Source organism: Carassius gibelio, chromosome B20, assembly GCF_023724105.1.
Source record: "Carassius gibelio isolate Cgi1373 ecotype wild population from Czech Republic chromosome B20, carGib1.2-hapl.c, whole genome shotgun sequence".
NCBI lineage: Eukaryota > Metazoa > Chordata > Actinopteri > Cypriniformes > Cyprinidae > Carassius > Carassius gibelio.
In genome coordinates this window covers 18,788,967-18,816,419 of record NC_068415.1, presented here as the reverse complement: position 1 = coordinate 18,816,419, position 27,453 = coordinate 18,788,967, and the positions used below count along the sequence as shown (strand labels likewise).

Sequence of the window (27,453 nt, the reverse complement as noted above, 5' to 3'; positions counted from 1 at the left end):
GGTCAACAAGGACTCATTTTTGCAGAGCAAACAAGAATAAACTAAAAGTAGCTGCAATAGTGTCTGTCTGCATAAATATTCCTGACCAAACTATTTATCTTCCAGGAATTCATTATTACGTCATACCCACATCTGCTAGTAAAAGCAAGTTAGACAAGAGTGTCTTCTATGTTTTAATTGACTGACTACACTTCCTTTATAATATTTCTTAAACAGTTCACATCACTGCTTTGCTTTTGGCCATTTAGTGTAAGCACAGCTTTAAAGCAAATTAGCATATTATAATTTAAGAGCTGTTGGAGCCGTATTTCCTAATACTGTTTGACGACTTTGTATATTTTTGTTATAAGGAAGTACATGCGCCCACCACGCTAGCACAAGGTCAGACACTGTCTGTGGAAACACAGGGAGTCAAAGATTCAATGACTTTCTGTTTCTATTAGGCCTTCAGTGTTTCAACTAGGCTTGACTGCCATGTCATGACAATCTGGGGAGGTTTTATAACACTAATCCATAAAATATGTCATAATGCAGTTAGAATACAAAGGTTAAGGACAGATTACACTCCCAGTGTAATTGAGAGCTGTGAATAAAAAAAGCTTCAAAACAAAAACACAAATTACTGTCTCCCTCAGGACATTAAAACGATCTGTCTATCTATACATCTGTCTGTCTGTCTGTCTGTCTGTCTGTCTGTCTGTCTATCTATCTATCTATCTATCTATCTATCTATCTATCTATCTATCTATCTGTATATTTCTTTTTAATTAAAAAAATCTCTCTCTCTCTCTCTCTCTCTCTCTATCTATCTATCTTTCTCTCTATCTATCAATAAACTCCTAATTATACTTTAGGTTATATAGGTTAAATTTAGGGTTGGGCAGGATTAGGGGATAGGACATAGTAAAGTACTACTAGTAATGTGTATATGTATATATAATAGGTTGGGGGTGGAGACTAGTACAAACACCTGAGGCCTCTGCCTATTTAAGAGCCGCTGATGTCACTTCAACGGTGGTTTGCCCTGGGAACTATGTTTTTTGTTTGATTCTTGGTTTTGGTTTTCCTCATTCTCTTTAGTTTAAGGATGGTGAGTGATTGCTTGTTTAGGTACCACTGATTACATAGAAATCATAGGTAAGACCTGACCCAGAAGACTTTTAGCATGTTTGATTTCTTCCTCAAGTTTTTCACAGCTGGATTTGGGGATCCCCTGCCATTCCTCCTTGCAGATCCTCTCCAGTTCTGTTAGGTTGGATGGTAAACGTTGGTGGACAGCCATTTTCAGGTCTCTCCAAAGATGCTCAATTGGGTCAGGGCTCCGGCTGGGCCATTCAAGAACTGTCACAGAGTTGTTGTGAAGCCACTCCTTTGTTATTTTAGCTGTGTACTTAGGGTCATTGTCTTGTTGGAAGGTGAACCCTCAGCCCAGTCGGAGGTCCTGAGCACTCTCTCAGAAATATGACTCTTCTCTCTAGATATATGGCAAATAGTCTTAGTGTTTATATTTGACTAACTGGGGCCCAGGTCAGGAAGCAGACAGACTTTCTAAACCGACTGTCTGCTAGCTGCCTCACGTCACAGAGGTCAGATAATTCTCAGCACATAGAGACTCTTTCACCTAGATATCACACTATAGAGACTGTGTCTGTTCCCCGAACTAGAAAATACAAAAAAAAAAATTAACAAATGATAAAGCTTGGCTTATTGAATATCAGATCCCTTTCTACAAAAACACTTTTTGTAAATAATATGATCACTGATCATAATATAGACGTGCTCTGTTTGACAGAAACCTGGTCAAAACCTGATGATGACATTATTTTGAATGAGTCCACCCCCCAAGATTATTGTTATAAACATGAGCCGAGTCTAAAAGGCAAAGGGGGAGGAGTTGCTTCAATTTATAACAACGTTTTCAGGATTTCTCAGAGGGAAGGCTTCAAGTATAACTCGTTTGAAGTAAGGGTGCTACATATAACATTATCCAGAGAAACAAATGTTAATGATAAATCCCCTGTTATGTTTGTACTGGCTACTGTATACAGGCCACCAGGGCACCAAACAGACTTTATTAAAGAGTTTGTTGATTTTACATCCGAGTTAGTTCTGCCTGCAGATAAAGTTTTAATAGTTGGTGATTTTAATATCCATGTTGATAATGAAAAAGATGCATTGGAATCAGCATTTACAGACATTCAGAACTCTATTGGGGTTAGACAACACCTTTCAGGACCTACTCATTGTCAAAATCATACTCTAGATTTAATACTGTCACATGGAATTGATGTTGATAGTGTTGAAATTATGCAGCCAAGTGATGATATCTCAGATCATTATTTAGTTCTGTGTAAACTTCATATAGCCAAAATTGTAAATTCTACTTCTTGTTACAAGTATTGAAGAACTATCACTTCTACCACAAAAGACTGCTTTTTAAGTTATCTTCCCGATGTATCCAAATTCCTTAGCATATCCAAAACTTCAGAACAACTTGATGATGCAACAGAAACTATGGACTCTCTCTTTTCTAGCACTTTAAATATAGTTACTCCTTTACGCTTCAGGAAGGTTAAGGAAAACAGTTTGACACCATGGTATAATGAGCATACTCGCACCCTAAAGGGATCAGCCCGAAAAATGGAGCGCAGCTGGAGGAAAACAAAACTAGAGGTATTTCGTATTGCTTTGCGTGAAAGTAACCTATCCTACAGAAAAGCATTAAAAACTGCTAGATCTGATTACTTTTCTTCTCTTTTAGAAGAAAACAAACATAACCCTAGGTATTTATTCAATACAGTGGCTAAATTAACGAAAAATAAAGCCTCAACAAGTGTTGACATTTCCCAACACCACAGCAGTAATGACTTTATGAACTACTTTACTTCTAAAATCGATACTATTAGAGATAAAATTCCAACCATTCAGCCGTCAGCTACAGTATCACATCAGACAGTGCACTATAGACCCCCTGAGGAACAGTTCCACTCATTCTCTACTATAGGAGAGGAAGAATTGTAGAAACTTGTTAAATCATCTAAACCAACAACATGTACGTTAGACCCTATACCATCTAAGCTCCTAAAAGAGGTGCTTCAGGAAGTCATAGATCCTCTTCTGACTATTATTAATCTCCCCAAAACCTTCAAACTGGCTGTTATTAAGCCTCTCATCAAAAAACCACAACTTGACCCCAAAGAACTAGTTAATTATAGACCAATCTCGAATCTCCCTTTTCTGTCCAAGATACTAGAAACGGTGGTATCCTCACAATTATATTCCTTCTTAGAGAAAAATGGTATATGTGAGGATTTCCAGTCAGGATTTAGACCGTATCATAGTACTGAGACTGCTCTCCTTAGAGTTACAAATGATCTGCTCTTATCATCTGATCATGGGTGTATCTCTCTATTAGTTTTATTGGATCTTAGTGCTACGTTTGACACAATTGACCACAACATTCTTTTGCATAGACTAGAACACTTTGTTGGCATTAATGGAAGTGCATTAGCATGGTTTAAATCGTACTTATATGACCGCCATCAGTTCGTAGCAGTGAATGAAGATGTATCATCTCGATCACAAGTGCAGTATGGAGTACCTCAAGGCTCAATTTCATGTAATCCAATTATCTGTTTCCTGTGGTCTTGTCCTGGTGGTCCTCTGAGACAAGGTCTTTACAGGGGCTCTAGTTGTCCTGGTCTTTCAGGGCAGTAGAGGTCCTTTCTAGGTGCTGGTCCACCATCTGGGCTGGATACGTACTGGATCCGGGTGACTGTAGTGACCCTCTGATCTGGATACAGACTGGATCTGGTGGCCACGGTGACCTCGGAACAAGAGAGAAACAGACAAATATTAGCATAGATGCCATTCTTTTAATGATGTAGCAAGTACATAGGGTGGTATGGGAAGTGTTCCCGGTTCTGGTTTACCTAATTAATGCAGATTTAAACTGCAAGAGTGTGTCTGCCTCCCGAACAATGTTAGGGTAGGTTATTCCAGAGTTTAGGCGCCAAATAGGAAAATGATCTGCCATCCGAGGTTGATTTTGATATTCTAGGTATTATTAAATTTCCTGAGTTTTGAGAACGTAGTGGACGTAATTTGGATATATGTTTGATATGGAAAAATGCAGTTTTACAAATGCTAGAAGTATTGCTTTCTAAGGAAATATTTCTATAACACACCTAGGTTTCTAACTGATGACGAAGAACTGACAGAGCAAACATCAAGTCATTGTATTCTAGGTTATTACTAGGTTTTTAGGTCCTATAATTAATATCCGTTTTTTTTTTTTTTTTCAGAATTTAGCAGTAAAAAATTACTCATCATCCAGTTTTTTTTATTTTTTATTTTTTTATCGACTATGCATTATGTTTTTGAAATTAGTATGTTTCACCGGGCTGCAGAGAAATATAGAGCTGAGTATCATCAGCATAACAACATAATGTTGTAACAGAGTCCAGTTTCCACCTCTGAAGGATCAGTGTTTTGCAAGAACCATAAATAAAGAGATAGACTGATGTTCATGCCTGTTAAAGGAGTGCTCACCATTAAACCCAAATATAGCAATCATTTGGTCTAGATAAATCTTTCTTTTATGTACTCTTGAAAGAATATCCGCCCAGTATCTTTGGAGTTTGCTGAATCAGTGTATCTTCTGAAACATTATTGCATTCAGGTGATACCTCTGGAAAAAAAAAATCATGCAATTTAGTTTTACATTTAGTTCATCATTAACTAATCACTTATGAATGACTTACAACTGAACATTATTATAAAGTGTTACCTTGTAGGGTGGATGTGTTTGCCTCAAACTCCTAACTAATTAATTAGTTAGTAAGGAAGTTGTTTAAGGATGTAGAAAATGGTAATACACAATATGTGCTTTTATTAATAATAGGCATGCTAATGAGCAACTAGTTAATAGTGAGAATTGCTTCCTATACTAAAGTGTTAATTAAATTAATAACAATAATGAACAAATGGTTCAATGCTACAGTTAAATGGAATATAGAAAAATAAAACTACCCATATGTACGGCTGCTTTCTTGAAGCTACAGACACAGGTTGCTCAGATCCTTCGTAAATAAACCTTTCAGTATAAAGTGTCAAAATATAGAATGAGGATTTGCAAGCAAACAAGAAATTGTCAAGGATATTTTTTTAATAATGTGTGTAATTAATGCAAATGTGTTTCAGAGGTTTCATAGAGATGAACAGTAACAAGAAGCTTGTGGACACCATAGGTGTAAATACAAACCATTTACATTTTGGTAATAAATTTCAAACAAAAATGAAATAACATAATTCAAATACAATCATCAACGATTTAAAAATAGATTTTAAGTGATTTATAAAATATTTAAATATACAGTAACTAAACCACACTCACACTGATGAACAAACAGAAGCTCTACTGAACTTCACTGACAATCATATTTTTGCTTAACAAAACATTCACAAATTAGCCTTGTCTGGATACCACTCCTGACACTGATGTTGAAAGAAGGTGTTTGTTCAATCAGATGCAGCTACAGTATGTGTGTGTAAAACCTTTGTGTGTTAATCTTTATAAGATAAAGAGAGGGTTTTCCCCTTGGGCCAGATACCAGCAACAGCTAGGATGTATATGCATCCTAGCATGAGTTCTGTTGATAAATGAAGAGTTTGGACTTGTCCTCATCAATTTTCACCTCGTTACAATTAAACGCTACTTTTATTGTTGCTTCTTTACAAAGCTCCACATCATATTTAACAAATATCTCAGCAACTCTATTTTCTATGATTTCATTTTTCAAGGGTCCGTTAGTATGGTCCGTTGGTGGTATCTGATGCAGCCTGAAGGAGTTCTTGTCACAAGATCCTGTTGTGAAGACACTGCCAACGATCACATATTTCTGAGTTCTAGGTGAAGTGAAGTTTGTGTTCGTTCCTGTAAAGCAAAATAGAGGGCCTCATTGTTAGGTTATGGTTATTAGAGTTAGCTCTCTTATGCAAATGCATATGAAAATATAAGAAAATATGTATATGGTATATGGGAAACATTAATGTGAAACACTCACCTGTGAAATTGACAGTCCAGAGTTGCTTCCCTGGGCAATCCTGTAGAAAACAAATAGTAAATAAAACTTGACTGAATTGAACTGATCGCACTGAAGTTGCATTATCTGGCGACATTTGAAATATGTTTTTACTATTTTTGTTTACATCATAATGTTAAGTCGGTCCAAAACAGCATTACACCCTGACGTTAATTATAAAGACAAGATAAATTTTTTCAAATATCTTCTTTTTTGTTCCACAGCAGGTATGATTTGGAGCGACATGAGGGTAAATAAATGCCGAAAGGTTTTCGGGTTTGGTTGAACTGGTCTTTTTAATTGAGATATCACAGCAGCAGCCCAATAAGAACAACTACAGGTATTTATAATACCCGATAATTCAGTTTGCATACTTAATGAACACTGCTGTTAGTTTGGAATGACAGCATGGAAACCCCAGATTTTATTAATTATTTCAGTCTCCCTACCTGAAACAGCTTCATCCAGATGACACCTCCAGTCAGAGCCAGCACGAAGACCGCCAGTACACCCACAAGGACCTGGAGGAGAGTGAAGGAGCAGACCCGATGTCTGAGCTGGTGGCTGCTCACAGCAGGCCTCAGAGACTCCTTAGAGGCTTCCACATCACAGATGAAGGGAGCAGTTGCCATGCTGAGTGGATGAGTGAGCAAGGTGCTGAATGAGCATCTCCCTGTAGTCCTGGCCTCTTTTATGACAAGGATCTGCCCACTCAAGAGAGTTCCCTTACTGAAACTAGACAAATGGCAGCATGCTGCTATGGCAAGCTTCCAATGTGTCGGGACAACACAGAGAGAGGGAGCTGGGATTACCCACACACCCACGCACATGCTTGCAGGCATATGCAAGAACAATCAGGAACTCCGTGCTGGCGCTCGAATCTCTCTCCAGCACAGAAGAGAAACTCTTTTACATCCTTTTTACATCCAATAAAGCATTTTATGGCACTATAAATAAATAAAGCGATCCAGAAGTTCACCTTTAGACCTGTGCATCTTCACAAACCTGGCTGCAGGTTTAAACTGTGAGATTTTACAATGAAAATGATGCAAAGCTGAGTGGCCCCAAAAATATTTGCTCACTTAAAAACATACAGTATGGAGACGATAATATTAAATTATGTGGTGCCTGCAAAATCTTTTCTTAGAGCTTCATTTTTCTAAAGCATTTCAAGGTCAATGACTTGAGGCCCTTTTTTGTTTGTTGGTTTGTTTGTAGTGCTCTAAAATACAATAAACATGAAATTCATATATACAACGACATGAGTAAACCGCTTCTGTATTAAACATGTTATAAATTTTTTAATAAAACTCTTGTTTGATATTTTAAAAATGTGTATAATAAACATAACTTAAATGAATTTTGCAAAGTTGAAGATGCTGTAAATGTAATCAACATAAGTTGAGCAGTTCGGTTCATTCTGAAGAGACATGATCGCTTTATATGATGAACAGATTTCATTTTTTGTTTTAAAATTTTATTTGCTTATAAACATTGATCAACAGACATACATAAAGCACATTAAATATGGTAAATGTAAGCTCATGTGCTTGCTTGACACTTTTTTTTTTTTTTTGTAATATTAGAGGTTTTAGATGGAAGAACAGAAACCCGTCAGGTTTCTTTAAAAAGCAACATGTCTTATGTGTTTAGAATAACATGAGGGTAATTCATGACAGAATTGTAATTTTGGGGTGAAGTATCCCTTTAAGTGTCCGAAAACCTTTTGGGGCCACTGTATGTTCAGGATAAATAGTTGGCCAAATAACAAAACAAGATGCAAAACTGCATTACATTTTCTCACCCATCCATCCATTCTCCAAAGTCCTCACAGCGTATATGGTTTCTTAGTTCCCATAAATTGTGGTATTACTATATGACATTTGCAAAGCAAAGCAACAACAAAAGAAAAATCCAGATCTAGTGCTATAGGGTGGTCTACTTACCCCACCAAATGAATCAAGGATGGACATAGAAGCATTATTGATCCCAGCATGGCTTAATGCTATTCATTCAACTGTTTACTACATCAAACACCTTGTGGATGTACTGCACTATATTTAAGTTTACTGGAAGGACGGAAAAGTTATTGGGCCTAAATCATCACATTCCGATCTCTAAAGTCACTGCAGCATGGCAATCAGATCATGTGAAACTGCCTGAAATAAAACGTGCAATGCATTCATGTGATCAAAATTACAGAAAGAGACTTCATTCAACTTTGTATAGTTTCTAGTCAAGCCGTAGTAACCACAGAGCTTGTGCCTTCCCATAAAATGGACAGACATCACGAGGAAGTACAAGAAAAGGGAAGCTATCAAAAAAGCAAATACAAAAAAATAAGAAGATCTCCAGTAATGGTTGAGTTTTCCAGGTTGATTTTGCAAGTCAGCATAAATAAATAATTTTATATAAAAAAAAAACTGTGTTTGTGTATGTGTGTGTGTGTGTGTGCTCTTGTTTATGTGACATATCAGGACACAACTCTGTATAATGACATGGGTATGACACAGGTGTTACAAGGAGAGGGTTACTTATGAGGACATAACCCATGTCCCCGTTTCTCAAAACACTTATAAATCATACAGAATGAGTTTTTTTGAGAAAGTAAAAATGCACAAAGTTTCCTGTGAGGGTTAGGTGTAGGGTTGGTGAATGGCGATAGAATATACAGTTTCTACAGTATAAAAACCATTACGCCTATGGGATGTCCCCACTTTTCACAAAAACAAACGTGTGTGTGTGGGTGTTTCTGTCTTCAGAATACATTGAATGTGCTAGTCTGTGAACTGTGTGTGTTCACTTTACAACTTGTTGCAAGTTAATATTTATAGCATTTACAGTTTACTGGCACAGAAAGAGGTGTGGGCGAAGAGGCCAGGGAGAAAGAGTGAGTTACAAAGAGAAAGAAAGCAGTAGAATAATAATGAGTGGGGGAATTCTCTTTGATTGTTGCATCACACTTTAGTGAAACCTTTTTTTAACAGCCGGAGAGTTGTTTCATCATCACTGACTATTTCCTCATTAGCCAGAGAGCCCAAAGCCATTGAACCCGCCCAGAGAAACACACACCCACGCGCTCATTCACGTTCATGTATCTCTTCCTCCACACATTACCTACAGTACAAACATCACCTCCATTCATTCCTATCCAAACACATTACAAGGAGAGAATTAAAACCAATTCATTTATCTGAATGTTTTCTTCAATGTTTGTTTAACTTCGAACAAAAATAAATTTCCCTACACTAAAACAACATCAACCGTGCTGTAAGCGAGTTAAATAATGAGGAAGGTTGAGAGGTAAACAAAAACAATTTCCCCTTACTGCCGCAGGCAATATTATGTGTTAATATTGATTTCATATTCACCACAAGCATGTTAAGGTCAGGAATGTTGTTTTCCAGCTATTAATGTACTATTTAAAGTTTATCCTATATAATTAACTACCTTTTTCTTGATTATTGACCTTGTAAAATTTCCTGATATTTCAAGAGGGTCCACAGGGGTCCTCGCCAAGTCGCATTATATGATTTTCATTTAAGCACACAAACGTTTTTCCAAATATTAAAACACTGACTTCATTATGATATCATGGCAGTCGTATCACCCTTACATTTTTCACTTTATGTCACTGAAAAAAAAAAATCAACAATTCATTCCTGTCATGTTTGTAAATCAGAAAAAGAAGATAAGGCTTACTACTTTCTGGTTTCAAATGTGAATGACAAAGAGAAAGAGAGAGCTGATATGCCATGGTGTGTGCATAGTTTCAGTAAATCTTTCCTTGAACAGCCAAAAAACAAGCTATACAAGAGCTGAGGTATGAGGAGAATCACATGAACATATGCCTGATTTTCACAGATTTCCCTGGAATTCTCTTAAATTAAAAAACGAAGAGATGAACCTGAAGGTTTAGTATCAGTAATTGGTGATACCAAATTTTCATTTATTACCTCTATAAAGAGTTACATTGCTGATATCATTATGTTTCTATTAAACAGATTTGTGTGAGAGTTTCAAGGATTCATTGTTATTGCAGTTGTTAATGATTATATTTAAAAGCTGTCTTCACAGAAACTGCATTTTTTTGGTAAATGGTTGCAGGGATATTACAGCTGGGAAAAGGTAAACTACGGCACATTTCTGCAATAAAATTATGTATATCTAGTAAACCTTAAGTGTTTTTTAATTAAGGTAAATGTATAACATCATACTTTGTGTTATATTACCTTGGCATTAAATTACAAGCAAATAAATACATAAAATACTACTTTCCACACATTCCTCTTTTGGGAAGTTGTGGTAATCTTTTTCTGTTGAAGTAAATGAGAAGACAAAACAATTTCTCACATGTACTTTTATAGAAGTTTACTCTGCTAAAATTCACTTCCACTTTTCAAAGCAAGAAATGTGAAAAGCATTCATGCAGTGCGTCAAATGTATAACATTATGCATATTAATAGTTTCACTTTGTTGATCACATGCTGAATTGTAATTAAAGAGAAGATCTGTCATTCAGTCATTGTCACTACCTTCACCCTCCTGTGCCCTTTCACATGTCCTTTTGAAAACTGTTTTGGGAAAAACAGCATTGAACACCTCCCACCACTTCTATAGCAGCTGATGATTTCACCACATTCTTCACAGGCAAAAGTAAAACAATCAGTAGTCAGTTTCTCAGCCCCCCACACAGGCCCTCAATCCAAACACGCCCCCATATTTTCCTTCTGTCCCCTCACTGAGTCACAAGTATCAAAACTCCTTCTCTCCAACCATCCTACAACATGCCCTCTAGACCTAATCCCCTCACACTTTCTCCAAGCAATCCCTCCTACACTCTTACTAGCACTCACACACAACATCAACACATCTCTCCTCCCTGGCACCTTCCCCACTGCATTCAAGCAGGCTTGTGTAACCCCACTGTTTAAAAAAACCTACATTAAACACTTCACTTACAGATAGCTACAGACCTGTCTCTCTCCTTCCATTCATAGCGAAAGCCCTCGAATGAATTGTTTTCGACCAGATATCATTGTTTCTTTCACAGAACAACAGACTCGATGCTAACCAGTCAGGTTTCAGGAGTAGCCATTCAACAGAGACTGCACTTCTCTCAGTCACGGAAGCCATGCAGATTGCAAAAGCTCATCCAAATCATTAGTTCTTATTCTGCTGGATCTATCTGCTGCTTTACACACTGACATTCATCAGATCTTCCTGTCTGCCCTCTCATCACTGGGCATCACAGGGTTTCCACTTCACAGGTTTGAATCCTATCTCACTGCTATGTCTTTCAGGGTGGCCTGGGGAGGGGAGGTATCCAAAGCACATCAAATGGTCACTGGGGTTCCTCAGGGATTGGTTATGGACCCGTCCTCTTCTCCATATGCACTACATCACTGGGACCCATCACACAGGCACATGGCTTCTCCTAACATTGCTATGCTGATGCTAAGCCCTTGTCATTTCTATGCTGGACTACTGCAGTGCTCATCATGTACAATCAAACCTCTACAAATGATTCAGAATGCAGCAGCACAACTGGTCTTCAACGAGCCAAAAAGATCAACTAGTGAGCAATGTCTTGTTCAGGGTACTATCACAGAGAGGCTCAAAATTACTTTCCAGAACATTCTCGTTCACCATTCCTGGCTGGTGGATACATCTTCCCACCCCATACGGAATGCTGTATCCCTGACAATTTTCAAGCAACAGCTGAAAACTCTTCTCTTTCACCGCTACTTGACTTCATCCTAAATGTAAAAAATATATATATATAAAAATAATAATAATATATTTTATTCCTTACCTTTCTAGCTTGTACTTATTTGAACAAATGCCTGAAACCTGGGACTATGAGCACTTCCTGTGTCTGTTTGCCTCTTTAATAATAATTGCTTGATGTATTCCCTGATTGTAAGTTGATAAAAACATCTCCAAAATGAATAAATGCAAATGTAAATGTAAATAATTATCTGTATGGCTCAGTTACTCATATAATACATACATTTCCTTGAAATTAGTTTATTTATTTTTTTAAATTGAAAAAAAAACATTTCAAGATTAAAATACCATACATATTATTCTTCAATAGCCTGAAAATGTTTGAAACAAAAAGAAATTCCGCTATCATTCCTAGTGATGAGCATTTTTCATAAATATTGTATTTGAATATTTGGGCTCATAAAAAAATAATAAAAAAAAAAGATTATTTGTTTATTTAAATGAGAATGACAATATTTTGAATAATACAAAAATAATAAAACCTCTTCAAAATGTGTGTAAACAGAGAAAGAGAGAGAGAGAGAACAAAATAATTCAAGCAGAGCAAATGGAAATAATGAAGCAGACCATACCAATTACAAAACAGAATCACATACACTCAAGTCAGCCTATATTTATCATGCTTATATTAATTCACATGTTAATGTTGAGGAAAACAATCATATCCACATGCTCGGGTTAAAGTTGCTTCCTTAGTCTGTTAACAATAAGAGCACATGCACAAAGATAACGGTGAGCTAATCAAAGTTTCTTACAGCGCTTTGTGTTTTCTGTTCTTTAACCAATCTCCCTTGAGGAAACTTAATGATGTTCCTTAATGTAAGTTAGGGAGCAGTGAGCAGAGTGTATAAAGCAGCTGCTTACCTCTCTCCAGTCTCAGCCGTTCCAGCATCTTCCAATTGTGTCATAAAGAATTATGTCAGGCACACCGGACCTCCAGCTTTTTCCTTCAGATGATGAACTTTTCTTTTGTCCCGAGACTCCAACAGTCGCAACTCGCATATCATTTGACAACACGCATCAAAACAAAGAGACTCCCTCCGAGCGACCCAGCCGAAAATTCTAGCACTTATAAAAGCCACGCTCCAGAAGACTACTCTGCCCTACAATTTCAAGATCACCACTGGTAACTGCGCCTCATCCATCTCTTCATTCAAAAATGGTCCATCAAGAGCCTAAGACAAGCCCTCTCAAACTCCAGTCTTAATTTATCCCGCAGATCATCAAAAGCTTAACTCTATAATCTACTTATTAACTCCAATAACTGCTCCAGCATCCAAACAAACACCATAACTTCTCCAAAAAGAAGACCCAGTTCCCATCCATTCCGGTTTCTCCAACGCAATCATCTATAGTGCCCTAATCCAGAGACCAAAGAGCAACCTGGCCACCTGAGCACACTGACAAAATCAAACTACAGAATCAACTGCACTTGAGCTATACCCCATAATAGTATTAGCCTATCTATGGGGCTCCGAATGGTCAACAAAAAACATTTTTCACTGTGATAATTCTGCCATTGTATCAACAAAGTGCTCCAAAAATCATGCCTTTTCTTAAATGTCTAATTTAGATCTCTGCCGGTCACCAATTTGGCATTAAAGCTGAACATATTCCTGGTCATCAAAATGAAATTGCTGAAGCGTTATCTAATTTTCTTTTTCAGAAATTCACTTTGGATGTCAGTGGTGTCATGTGGAGGTTAGGGATGAACTCATGCGCAGACAGGATGCACAAGGACTAGTGCAAGGACAGATAAACAAGACTAGGTAGACACAATAAACAAAGACTCTTAACACAAGAACACTAACTACAGATAAACAATCACAGGACTCACAACGTCTTCTAAGTGCAACAATGAGTAACAGTATATCACAAAGAACCGCACAAGACAGAACACTAGGGGATATAAATAGGAAGACTAATGAAGACACAACAGGTGGCACAGGTAAGGCAAGAAGTCTTAGGAGGACGGGACGAAGGCTGACGACGAGGGGTCCGGGCAGGTCTGGGTGGTGTAGAGTGGGGAGTGGTCTCTGGACAACATCTGTGGACATGACAGGAGTAATCACTGGACACTTGACAACATCTGTGGAGACAGAAACTGGCTCTGGAACCGCGCTCACTGCGGCTGGCTCTGGAACCGCGCTCACTGCGGCTGGCTCTGGAACCGCGCTCACTGCGGCTGGCTCTGGAACCGCGCTCACTGCGGCTGGCTCTGGAACCGCGCTCACTGCGGCTGGCTCGGGATCTCTGGGAACAAGACAGGACTGGCAGGGACTTCTAGGATCTTGACTAGGCGTGACAAATAATCTGACAAGGTCCTGGCAGCAATGACTACAGGCATCTCTTGACGAGCCGAAACAGACTGCAACACTGCTTCAGCTGCAGTGTCGGCCGCGGCTCTCTCCTCAGCACTCACGACTGCTGCCTCTGACGCAGTTCTTTCTGTAGCCGGTTCAGGATCAGCACTCACTGCTGCTGGTTCGGGATCAGTGCTCACCGCTGCTGCAGGTTGGAGAGGCATCGCGGACTCAGGAGGAGACAGAGACGCAGGAACGGAAGACCCCTTCTTCCTCCTCTTTCTCCTTGGCCGCGGTGCAGAGGTCACAGCTGGGTCTGAGACTGGTTGGGGAAGTTTGGTCTCAGGCAGGGCTGATTCTGACGCAGAGGATTCCAAGGCCGATTCCCACGAGAACCATCTCTCTCACTTCTTGGGGAGACTGATGGGTGTGGGAGTTGCCAGAGGATTCGGGGAGGGATGAGCCTGATCCCCCAGTGTTGCAACGGCAAGGATACAACCCTCTGGGATCACTGGCAGCTGGGTAGAAGGTGGGGATCTCGAGGGGGAAACCTGCGGCTCCTCCTGGTAGAAACTCTCCCATAGCCGGGCATAATTCCGTAGGATCCACTCACCCTCGGACGAGACTGGGAGGGTGACACTCCTCTTGTCAGTGGGGGATGGCAACCAGCATTGCCTACGGAACTCCAACTGTCGCTGAAGTTCAGAGGGCATCCTGTCTGCTGAGTTCCTTGTTTGGCGGTTCATTCTGTCACGTGGAGGTTAGGGATGAACTCAGGCGCAGACAGGATGCACAAAACACAGGATTTATTATCAACAAAAAGGGGAAAACAAAACTCACGAGGGGGAAAAACAATGACTAGGGCAAGGATAGATAATCTAGCAAGACTAGGTAGACACGATAAACAAAGACTCTTAACACAAGAACACTAACTACAGATAAACAATCACAGGACTCACATCTTCTTCTTCTAAGTGCAACAATGAGTAACAGTATATCACAATGAACCACACAAGACAAAGAACACTAGGGGATATAAATAGGAAGACTAATGAAGACACAACAGGTGGCACAGGTAAGGCAATAATGAACAAACTAGGATAACAAGGGGGCGGGGCAAGGGAAACGAGACAACACAAGCATATGGCCCAAAGACAAGGCCATGTGCTTGTACACAAATGGGCCTGTCATGATCCTGCCTCAAGATTAGAGGAAAGTCAGGACATGAAGGCAGAATCCCTTCAGGACCAGGGCACACTGCCCCATCCGTGACATTTGGGGGCCCATTGTTATTTTATTCATAGGGCTCTATGGCACAGATGTGAAGTGGGATGTACTGTACTCCAGCAATGCACTCACCTCAAGTCCTGAGATACTGCAGAAGTAATTTCAGAAACTGATTCAGTGGCAAGATCCACACTAATTACAATTCCAAAGAGTGGCTCTTTCACCACCATCCTTTACATAGCTTAAATTGTACTCCTTTTGGGGGGTATTTTTACCATTATTCTTTAAGTGATTGGGTATCCCGTATTTTTAAATCTCGATCTCACTTAACTCAACTTGCTGTTCCAAATTTATTCTGCACTTTTGGGAAGTATATCAGAGCTTGAGTTGACGCTGCTTCATTGAGCCCCTCATCAGTGGACAGCAAGCCAAATAAGTTTACACACAATTTCCTTAAGATTTTTGTTTTTTTAGAAAACACAAATAACACATTACCACAAAGGAGAGAAAACCTATTAAATAAACCACTGCCCTCCCTGATCTTCCCCCCTAAAAATAAATAGAAGTAGAATTGTAAATTAAATTGAAAGTGAAGTGACATACAGCCAAGTATGGTGACCCATACTCAAAATTCATGCTCTGCATTTAACCCATACAGAGTGCACACACACAAAGCAGTGAACACACACACACACACACACACAGAGCAGTGGGCAGCCATTTATGCTGCGGCACCTGGGGAGTAGTTGGGGGTTCGGTGCCTTGCTCAAGGGCATCTCAGTTGTGGTATTGAAGGTGGAGAGACTGCTGTACATTCACACCCCACCTACAGTTCCTGTCAGCCTGACACTCGAACTCACAACCTTTGGATTAAGAGTCCAAATCTCTAACCTTTAGGCCACAACCTCCCCCTTATTTATTGGTAATAATATTAACAACAGAAGGACATCTATAGATTAAATTACCAAAATCTTTGAGACTATGGAAATCCAGTTCTTCAAAATAGATGGAGTAGCAGGCTTTACGTGATTATTCCATGCAGAAGATAGTTCCATATATAGTATTTCCAAAAAGGAATGAATCCAGTGCTTAACAGAAAGGTCATGAGGGGGTTTCCAGCTTGATCTATTATTTCTTTGCCACAGTCAAAGCTGCTAGCCAAAGTTTTCATTCTTTTGTCACTTAAAATGGAACATTTTCATTCAACAATAAAATAACAGGATCTTTGGGAAAATTAATCTTGATAACATTGTTTATAACATCAAGCACAATGTCTCACATTTTTTGCACACCTGGACAGTCCCATATCAAATGAATCAAAGTGTTAAGGCAACCTGGTCCACAAAATATGCAATATGGATGGGGTGATATACACATACCAGAATGTATAAGTGTGGTTAAATATGCTTTCTAAATGATTTTGCAAGGAATTTATCCCATGTCCCATTCAATGTTTACATTACACTGTAAAAAAGAATTTGTTGAGTCAACTAAAAATATTTTGTTACCCCGCTGCCTAAAAATTTTTTGTTATCTTGACAAAAAATTTCTTGTTGAAACAACTTCAAATTAGAGTGGAGTTAGTCCAGGTAACAAATTTCTTTAAGTTGACTTGACTATTATTTTCTAGTCCAGTCAACTAAATCATGTTGTCTCAACAGGGATTTTTTTTTTTTTTTTTTTTTTACTTCGATCAATAATCATAAACAAATGTTACCCCACTGCCTTAAATGTTTAAATAAAGATGACAAAACACTTTTTTATGTAATTTATTTAATGATAGAGACAACACTTTCATTCACATTTAAATTGAACAAGCAATTTGCTGCCAACACATCAACTGATAATTAATAAACAAAACAAAAAATGCAAAATACAAACACACGTCTAAAGATCTGAACCGACACTTGAAAGTGTGATGCATAATAAATAACATTGGCATGGGATTGAGAAACAAATAGTTGCATTTCAATTCATCAGATCAAAACCACAGGGATTGTTTTTAATTTCATAACTCAGTATGAAAATCAGAAGGTTGAACTCTGCATATTAACCCTGCACAGGTTCACATGCACTCCCCCCACCATAATGCAAGTCATGGTCAAAATGAGAAACCAAGATATACTGTATTTATATAACATCACAATTAGTTACAAAGAATGAATGTACTGTACTTCTGTATAATAAGATATAAATGGAATGAATGCACATGGAAGCACAAATATCTAAAGTCAGATTCTAAATTTCATAGCACAACATGACCAGACAGAGGTGTTAACATCAGAAGGATCTTGGAAGTTTCCAAACTCGTCCCCCATCATAATGCTACATACTGAAAATGTGTACATACTGTTTAAGAAAATGAGAGGGGAAACAACATTTGTTTACATGAGAACATACATATTCCAAGTCATGACATGTAAACTTTAATCTACATTCCAAAATGTAGTGAAAGGCACAAAAGAACCTAAATTTCCTTAAAAAAAAACAACAACAAAAAAAACACTACTTTTTAAGAAAGTGTGCTGTGGAGCTGATGGACACATCATGAACACTGAAAAGTGAAAGTGACATGACATACATTTGTGCTCTTCATTTAACCCATCCAAAGTGCACACACACAGCGGTGAACACACACCGTGAACACACACCCAGAGCAGTGGGCAGCCATTTATGCTGCAGCACCCGGGGAGAAGTTGTGCCTTGCCCAAGGACACCTTATTTGTGGTGTTGAGGGTGGAGAGAGTGCTGGACATTCACTCCCCCACATCTACAGTTCCTGCCGCGGTAGCGAGCACATGGTGGGAGCAGCTGGTCTTCACAAGTTTTTGCAGAGCCTCAATGGTGTATTTAATGCGCTGGAGGTAGTGGATGTTCACTGCATACAGACCCATTAGGAGTCCAAATGCCTTGGAGACATGGGAGATGTCAGTGATGACAGGATGTCCAAATGAGACCAATGTTGGTTATTCCTTGGGAAGCACATCACGTTGCTGTTCTTCAGTTACAATCAGAATGCCCTCTTCAATTTCTTTCTCAACATCCTTAATGTCACTGGATGGCTGGGAAAAGAAAAAAATATTACATTACTTAATAAATTTATAACAAATGAACACAAATATGTACATACACTATTAAAGTTGTGTGTTCTGTTAAAAGCACAGCTACCAATAAATGCAAATTGTAATTCACCTTCAAGTGTAAGATATTTTGAAACATTTAACCAAAAATGAAAGTCAACTGTAAATGGTGCTCCTCAACGGTTTCGTTTAGAAACATTCAAAATAACTTCCTGTATTAAACTGTTAAAAGCCTGTACAAATTTCTTTGTTCTGCTGAACACAAAGAGTTTAAAATCCCATGGGAAGATAAGTGTAAAATACACCCCCAGAACCAACTATGCTGAAAATGGGGGGAAATTATTTTATTCACTGGTATTCTACATGATTTCTGAATGACATAAAATGTGACAAACCAATACAACATATTCAGGTTTTTTTTTTAATCCAATTCTAAGTGTCTAATCTGTCACACAATTTATACAATGATCAGAAAATATATTGGTGTAAATAGGTATTCCTTTTAAATAATAGTCTGTTGCACTGCATGTTCAGAGTAAAGCATGACTCTTAAAGGGTTGGTTAACCCATGTATGTTTTACTCACCCTCATGGCATCGTAAGAGTGTATGACTTTCTTCTTTGAGACAAATCCAGACGGATTATATAAAAAAAATATTTATGGCAATAGGTGGGTGTTTTTTCAACAGTCCAAAAGTAGTCAAATAATGTGCATCAATTCATAATAAAAAGTACCTCACATGGCTCTGAGAGGTGAATAAGGTCTTCCTGTAGCGAATTCATGTGTTTTTGTAAAAAAATATACATATTTAAAATGTTATTCAAAACATATTTAAACACTTTTCTCTCACTTTCGTGAGAGCCATTCCGAAAATTGAAAAAACATCTGTCTACTGCCATTAAATAACTTTAAAGAGCCAGGACAATTTTTAATTTAACTCAGATCAGATTCGTCTGAAAGAAGAAAATCTTAAAATTTTTAGTTGAATGAACAAATTCAGTAACTGCAAGTTGTGTCAACATAAAAAAATTCATTGAAACAACTAAACTGCTAAATAATTTTTTACAGTGTATGAGTCAGATCTGATAAGCATGCTCTAGTTTTAGGGAACTTATCTGTATTAAGATTTGAAAAGCAATTGTAAAAATAAGAAACAATTCCTATGCTTGGAGCATTTTGAATTAATTGCACTACCAGGTTCATTTGAAGATTATTACCCCAAGGAACCTTTTAAGATTTCAATGCAGAACGAAGTTGAAAATATAGAAATAAAGCGTTAAAGGAAATATTAAATCTTTCAATTAAGTCTTGAAAATCTAAAATTGATTTCTCTCCATTTATATTGTTTAACCATAACCAAGTTGGCTGTACAAATGGTAGTCCACCAGAAAGCAGATTCAGATTGTGCCATATATTCTTAGATGGAAAAAGGGATTCAAATATTTTAAAGATTTGGAGAGCGTGGGAAAGTATATGTCTGTAATATAATTAGCACTTCCTTTATCTCTTGGTCTTTTCTCTCCACAAGGACTGTGAACAAAGATCAAACCATTTCTTAGCCTAGAGCAGAATGAAGGTACAATGATACCATTTAAAATGGGGGCAGCCCCCAGCCGCCTTTAATTTTAGTTCTTTGATAAATATTGAGACCACCGTAATTAAGAGGCATCAAAATAGTTTCAAAATGATTCATTTTAAATCCCGATAGTATGCCAAATTCATCTATAAATTTGAGGGTGTTAGGAAGTGAGGGCTGCAAGTCAGATAGAAATAATAAGTAATAAATGTCATCTGCATATAAGGAAATAGAATGGCTTGATGCGCCTAACCGAAATGATGTAATAAGACCGTACTGTCTAACACGCAGGTGCTTCTCAATAAATTAGAATGTCGATGAAATGTTCATTTATTTCAGTAATTCAAGTCAAAATGTGAAACTCGTGTATTAAATAAATTCAGTGCACACACATTTTGGCTGACATTGAACAAAAACCCACCAATTCACTACCTCAACAAATTAGAATACTATTTTTTTTTTTTTTTTTTTTTTTTTTTATTGAATTAAAAACATTTAGTGAATCGTTGGCCTTATGGAAGTGTTCATTTACTGTACATGTACTCAGTGCTGGGTATAGGGGCTTCTTTTGCTTTAATTACTGCCTCAATCACTTTCCAGAACATTCTTGTTCATCATTCCTGGCCGGGGGAATGATCTTCCCAGCCCTATCTGGAATGCTGAATCCCTGACAATTTTCAAAAAACAACTGAAATCTCATCTCTTTCAAAACTATATATATATATTATTAAAAAATATATTTCTCTTTATTTATTCCTTCTTTTTCTAGCTTGTACTTATTTGAACAATGTCTTAAACTTGGCATCACAAGCATTCCTGAGTCCTGTGTCTGTTTGCCTCTTTAAGAAGAATCACTTTATGTATCCCCTAATTGTAACTGGCTTTGGATAAAAGCGTCTGCAAAATGACTAAATGTTAATGATACTGCATGAATGTCTATGTTTAGGTTACTCTGATTTTATTGAACAGACTACACTATATTTAATTCACTTACCTGTCCAATAAAAAAGCAATTTGGGCATCACTGCTGAGCATTTTCTCCGTCTTCACATCTTTCCCCCTTGTGTATGCAGCTGGATACTGATGTTCATACTCATTTTGGTCTTTTTCTTTTTTCCGTCTTGTGCCATGAGAACTTGTATGCTTTTCCAACCGTACATGTGCTGATTTTCCCGTTGTCTCCGGTGTTAAATCATGGTAATAAGTGCGTTGACTCATTTTTGCTCTTCGTGTTACCAAACAACACTACTTGAGCGCGAGGAGTTTCCCGGACATATTAATAAAATACCGCGAAATAGATCTTTTCAAAAAATTATATTTCCCACAATTAATTTTAAATGTATAATAAAAAAAGAGCACACTCAATGCAACTTTCCAATTATATTAAAGAATGCATAATTTCAACCTTAGAATAGGCCTAATACTCAGCCACTCTAGGAGGAATAGATAATAATAATAATAATAATAATAATAAAAAAATATTCCCTCTCTCTCTCTCAATATTGTAAACTCAGCTATCTGTCTGTGTTTGCCTTCCAGTCCAGAGACGTGAGCATCAAAGACTCGTTTAAACGGACTTTTAGGGGAATAAATATTTCTGAATTAATTTAAAATATATATGTTCATTGAAAATGCGTTTTGAAGTGTGTTTAGAGTGTTAAAGCGTTCAAGATTGTTTGCTTGTGCAGTCTCACAATATGCATATGCCCCAGAGCCTATGATGCGGATTTACTAAGAAAAGTTGCGTAATGTGTCCTGCTTTAGTCTACTAAATACCGGTTTGGATGATTTTAAAATATAAAATAAAATATAAATATAAATTTGTTATCTGTTATGTAATATGTGTAAGAAAAAAAAGACAATATATTAAAAAATAATAATTCCAAAGCATCGACTTTGAAAAACTGCCATGTACGTACAACCCAACATACATACAACGAGTCCACTGGCATTTTTTTTTTTTTTTATATATATATACGATAGTCTACTTTAAGTTTAAGGGAACATGTTAAAACATGCTTGACGCTTATATGAAATTATTTGGAGCAGGATTCTGGAACGTGATGTTGCGTGATACAACAGAAAACGACACAGTAGCCTATGTATACAGTATATATATATATATATATATATATATATATATATATATATATATATATATATATATATATATATATATATATATATATATATATACATACAGGGAATTCCCGGTACTCAAAACCACGCGCTGTTTGTGTGTTGAAGGCCATTTGATCTTGTGTAAAAGTCACATAATTATTGTAACAATTTTGCTTGTTTTTTTATTAGTAACCTAAACTAACTCCTTTTATATAATATATTTTGCGTTATATTTTCCTTTATTTTCTGTCAATTAATAACGGAATTTTAAACAGAATTATAGGCTACTAATGTACTTTGTGGACACCAACCCCACAGCAGCTTCTTCAGACCTGCTGTATACTTATATATAAACTCATAAGTTTGCTTATTACTTATTTCTATGTATGCACATACACTCATAATTGCTCATAATTGGGTGGGATCTGTTATTTTTCTGGGACACACATCTGGTCATATGACTACAGCAGACTCACACCTAGATGTTGACGTAATCTCCAGGTACAAGGTTTTCATCATAACTGATATGTTAACCTCTTTCTGTGAATAAAAGGGTCTGATGCAACAGCAGTCTCAGTGTGGTGTCTGAACTAATTCCCTGGTGAACATAGAGATTACTCAGGATGATGACGTCACAATGGTGCCTGGTGTAATATTACAGTGGCACATTTACAAAGGAAACAACAAATAGGGAACGTACTTTCACTTCCACTGTTGAAATAACTGGCTAGATGCAAAAGGCATGTATGGACATGAAAAAAGGATATGAGAGTAAAAATGGAGGGGGAAGGAGACAAGAACAAGCTAGTTAGGCTGACAATAACAAAGGAGAAAAAAAGTTTAAAAAGACATTACTTACTCGGGAAAATGAAACTTAAGGCTCGATGTCATCGATTGTATTGAATATAAGTATGTAACACTTGTCTTAAAAGGTAAATTTATCTTGGAACACAATATATAGTAAATTATGCAACATTGTACAATACATGAAAACAACTTGAATATTTCAGCATATTGCATTTTTATTGATGGTGTATAATAATATTTATAAAATAAAAGTGCAAACTTTGCTGTATAAATAAAGCATCGCTAGAGAAACTGCAGCAGGGATTTGATTGAGCAGGTTAGACATCTGAGATCATGCTTGATAAACAAACACATTGCACTGACAATGAAACAAAGTAAAACAAACTAAAAAGAGATGAAAATGTAATGACGACTGAACTGAAATACATTTGATGAGTGAATGAATGAGATGTGGATGATACAGGTTTTTTTTTTTTTCTTTAGTGCTTTTCTTCACCATCACTATAGCTGTGGTTTGATTAAATAATAATAATAATAATAATAATAATATAAAAAAAAACACTTTAATTTCAATAAATACATTTCCCGACATGTGCTCTTAAAGGGAAAGGGCACTATCAGAACTGTGGAAGTTTCTGACAGTGTGGATTAACTCCTTACATTATCCAGTAACTCTGATTTTAATAAATCATCAAACATTTGATCACATACAGTTTACATAATTAAACTGTCTTAGATAATTCAAAATCTTGTTTAGAAAAAACAATAACAACATTCATTTCTGTATTACAAAATCAATATATATCCAGTACATGTTCCAAAGCCTAAACTGAAAATATAAATGCCACCCTTTGGTATTTCCTTTGATATGTGGAGATTTCTTCCAGTTGCATATATAAATATAATGATAATGACAAACATTGAGAACATTATTGCTATGTCAGTATTTGAAACCTGTGTCAGGACAATATCTGAGGGTGATCTAATTATTCCTGCTCAAATGACAGTACTATGTACATTGATCAGAATTAGCTTCAAAATGATCTGCAGCTGGTAACTTCAAATAAAGGCCTTCCATTCTCTTTCAACAGCAGAGTATCAATACATTCAAACAGCTTATGGAACGTCACTAATCCAGATTGTGGTGAGGTATGCTCTCTTAGCGCTGACAAAGTACCATTATCGCCCACTTCCACTGTGATGCAGTAGGTGTTCCACAAATAGTCCATCTTGAAGAGCTACGAAGCTTTAATATAGTATAGAAAAATAACAGACTCTTCCGCTATGGAAAAATGTCTTTGCAGCTCTCCAAGTCTTCTTCTTTAGCTTCATGGTTATACTTTTGGCCCAGGGAAGGTCTGACTATGGCATCATCATTATACATCAAACTCAGGCAAGTTTCAAATCAGGGTGAAAACGAGAGAGATTTCTTCATGGTAACTCAAACTGAGGGTCATGCCATAGTTGGATCTCTTCTGAAGAACGAGCACCTTTAAAAAGATAGCTGCTATAGTGGATACTTGAAGCACTGGGATCCTAGCATGTAGTGGAGGCCTAAGAAGAGCTTTTTAATCTTGAATTGGTCTTCGATGAATCCAACTTTCAGCGTGATTTCTCTTTCATTAAGCATGAAGATGCTTTGCATCTCCTGGCACTCTCCGTCTCGCAGGGTCTGCAGGTGGAACGATTCATTTCCCTGTTTCAGCGTCAGGTTGGCAACCGTCGGAGTGTCGTAGCTCTTCCCACAAGCCCACAGATAGACCATGTACGGTCCTGCACAGGACAGCTTCACCCTCTTCTCATTGTTCAGATACACACTCTTGTTCCAGATGGGTGTGAATCTCAACTCATCTGAATCTAACCCTGACACACACAAACACATAAAGAAGTGAGAATTAGATAGCTGTTCAGTTAGATGTGTTAGATCTAGATGTGCTTTCCTCTAAGACTGACATAAGCAAGCTGATTATAGCTTTTAAAATCTCATGTGGTGTAACCAAAAAAGTATATATAATATAAAATATATTTTATATATTCAATATAAAATGTTACATATAATAATAAATATATTTAATGTTTTATTTAATGACTTCTGTTGAAACTAATCTGAATGATAGGATAAAATGAACACTTACTGAGCATTTGCATGAAAATCCCATTGTCCTGTGGAATCTGTGGAAACAGAAAAAAAGGTTAAGGGAAAAATGGTTATACAGCTAGTACAGATTTATTCTAGGTGAAAAAGATGCACGCTTATAATGCACTTAAAGTGCTCTATTTTCACACACTCATTTTGTTCCTAATATACAAAAAAATATTATTTAGTACTTCTTAAGATAATCTTAAAACCATCTAAGTGTACTCAAATGTAATATTTTGGGACACCATGAATATGAACTAACATGTGCTTATAACATACAATCTAAAAGCACGTGTTAGTACATATTCATAGTGTCCCAAAAACCATTATCACACCTTTCCCATTGATTATGCATTTTAAAAATTGTGAATTTAGTTTTTCATCAAATAAATACATATGTTTATGTTTAATTTTTAGGAAATTTTTTGGGGTCACCACTTGGTTTAAAATTCTAGACCCAGCTGATTCAAGATACAGAAATAGTAATGATCATAGTGATGAGAACTAACAGACACACTCATTCTGTTAGACATGGAAAATTCCATCCTGTATCAAGTCAACATATCACTAAACACTTTCAGTGACCAGAGCAAAAGGCTAGTTGTGGAACACGTGGGCTGAAAAGACCTGCACAGAGATAATGGAACACATTTGCTCAACAAAAATGCCCTTTCAGGACTTGGCACACAACCCAAATAGTGGGTAAATCACCTCCTGTTCACCCTCAGACCACTAAGTGGATCAGTTAGTAGGTGTCTTTGGTGGGTACCCTTGTCTAATATCAGTGTAGGCTTACTTTGAAATGGAAATATAGATCTCCTAATCTCAACATTATTATCATTTAACAGATGATTTTAAAAACAAACTCAGAAACACAGTTCAGCTGTTAAGAGGGGTTTCCCCTAAGGGACATGCCAAGGCAAAACTCAATCAGACCACACTCTGAGACACACAACATGACCACATGAAACAACACACCTGAGACGCGTGGTTTATCTGACTAAACACTAACGACTGCTACTGAACCCCATTACATGTTCTACACATAATAAAAAGAAGAATTTTCTTGTGACGCTAACAAATATCCTTTAATGTCAGGTCTTTGACTGAATAAGTGGCTGTGGGCAGTCTGAGGAACTTTATCAAACCAACCATTACCACGGTCAACACTGCCCTCTGAAGGACTTTCGAATGCGCTACTACACTCGTACATATCAGCGTTATACACCGTAAAAACACAAATGAAATCAGAAACGAGCTCTTACGGGCTGCTGGCTGAAGAACATGTTGAGGCTGAAGGCGGCACAAGCGGCTGTCAATAAACTCTGGATGACGAACAACGCCGCGGTCCTCCGCCCGTTGCTACAGCGACAGCGCGCGCCTCCGCCTCCCCCTCCGCCTGCGCCGCCGCCGCCGCTCTCTAAACTCTCGTGAGCATCCTTTGAGTCCATACCGACTGACGGACGAGTGAGTTCAACTGCCCTGTGAAGAAACGACGCGCCTTTTATAAGAGAAGGCGGAGGAGGGCGCAGACCGAAACCCCGAGAAAACATCCCCTTCCAACGCAACGCATCGCATCGCATCGCGTCGAGCCAGAAGACGTGTGTGGAGGATGCTCTAGTTTAACTGTTTGGTTTATTCAGACCGATAGCCTTGCTCTTTTTACATGCTTACCTCAAGTATGCAAAGAGAAATGCCGGCCAAAAGCTCCTTTAGGTTGTAAGAATAATTTCGTATTCCCAGATGAAAAAAATACTAGCCTATAGTAATTTATAGTAAGTGTTTTGACTATTGTAAAGTGTATTATCTTTATACTGGAGTCCTATAGATAGATAGATAGATAGATAGATAGATAGATAGATAGATAGATAGATAGATAGATAGATAGATAGATAGATTATAGTTTTTACAACACTTTGTTATTGAATGCTACAGTACAGTATTGAGTTAAGTAATTTGTTTATTACTATAGTTATACTATAGAATTACCACCAAATCAAGTGCTTTACTATATTATGGTTCAAAAACACTGTAGTATTTATTATACATGACTATTGGATTTTTTCATGTGGGCTTTTTGCATGATTTCATTATTATTGTGTGTATTTTTTATTTTATTTTTTGCACAAATGCTGTCTCATATAACATTATACCGACTAGTTTATAATGTAGTCTTGGGCTGATTTATTTATTTATTTTTAGGAAAGTCAGCTGAAGAAGTTATCTGGACATAAACTCTTCTGCTGGTGTTTGGTCCAGCAAGAGTATCACCCAAACAGTTTTGGTGACTACTGCCTTCCACTGTAAAAAATAAATAAAATAAAAA

At 37.3% G+C, this 27,453-nt stretch overlaps 2 protein-coding genes and 1 long non-coding RNA gene across 3 annotated transcripts; 1 reads left to right on the top strand and 2 right to left on the bottom strand.

The window, feature by feature from the left end:
• Positions 1–5,149: 5,149 nt before the first annotated feature.
• LOC127983629 (uncharacterized) lies at positions 5,150–6,925 on the bottom strand. The gene is made up of 3 exons (XM_052585826.1): positions 6,533–6,925; positions 6,066–6,105; positions 5,150–5,935 (listed from the first exon to the last, which is right to left on the bottom strand). The coding sequence occupies exons 1-3, from the start codon at positions 6,923–6,925 to the stop codon at positions 5,640–5,642; spliced, it is 729 nt and encodes a 242-aa protein (XP_052441786.1). The 3' UTR covers positions 5,150–5,639.
• LOC127983630 (uncharacterized) lies at positions 5,776–6,688 on the top strand. The gene is made up of 3 exons (XR_008160468.1): positions 5,776–5,911; positions 6,308–6,423; positions 6,542–6,688. It is a non-coding gene; the product is annotated as an uncharacterized LOC127983630 (long non-coding RNA).
• Positions 6,926–23,218: 16,293 nt separating the features above from the next.
• Positions 23,219–26,765, bottom strand: LOC127984383 (uncharacterized). The gene is made up of 3 exons (XM_052587025.1): positions 26,393–26,765; positions 25,123–25,159; positions 23,219–24,850 (listed from the first exon to the last, which is right to left on the bottom strand). The coding sequence occupies exons 1-3, from the start codon at positions 26,708–26,710 to the stop codon at positions 24,495–24,497; spliced, it is 711 nt and encodes a 236-aa protein (XP_052442985.1). The 5' UTR covers positions 26,711–26,765; the 3' UTR covers positions 23,219–24,494.
• Between the last annotated feature and the right edge of the window lie 688 nt (positions 26,766–27,453).

Coding starts and splice junctions, on each gene's coding strand:
- LOC127983629 (XM_052585826.1), bottom strand. CDS start 6,925: ATGCCTGCAAGCATGTGCGTGGGTGTGTGGGTAATCCCAGCTCCCTCT. Junction 6,106..6,532: donor TCTGGATGAAGCTGTTTCAG/GTAGGGAGACTG, acceptor TGTTTTCTACAG/GATTGCCCAGGGAAGCAACT. Junction 5,936..6,065: donor CTGGACTGTCAATTTCACAG/GTGAGTGTTTCA, acceptor TTTGCTTTACAG/GAACGAACACAAACTTCACT.
- LOC127984383 (XM_052587025.1), bottom strand. CDS start 26,710: ATGCGATGCGATGCGTTGCGTTGGAAGGGGATGTTTTCTCGGGGTTTC. Junction 25,160..26,392: donor TGTTCTTCAGCCAGCAGCCC/GTAAGAGCTCGT, acceptor CTGTTTCCACAG/ATTCCACAGGACAATGGGAT. Junction 24,851..25,122: donor GATTTTCATGCAAATGCTCA/GTAAGTGTTCAT, acceptor TGTGTGTGTCAG/GGTTAGATTCAGATGAGTTG.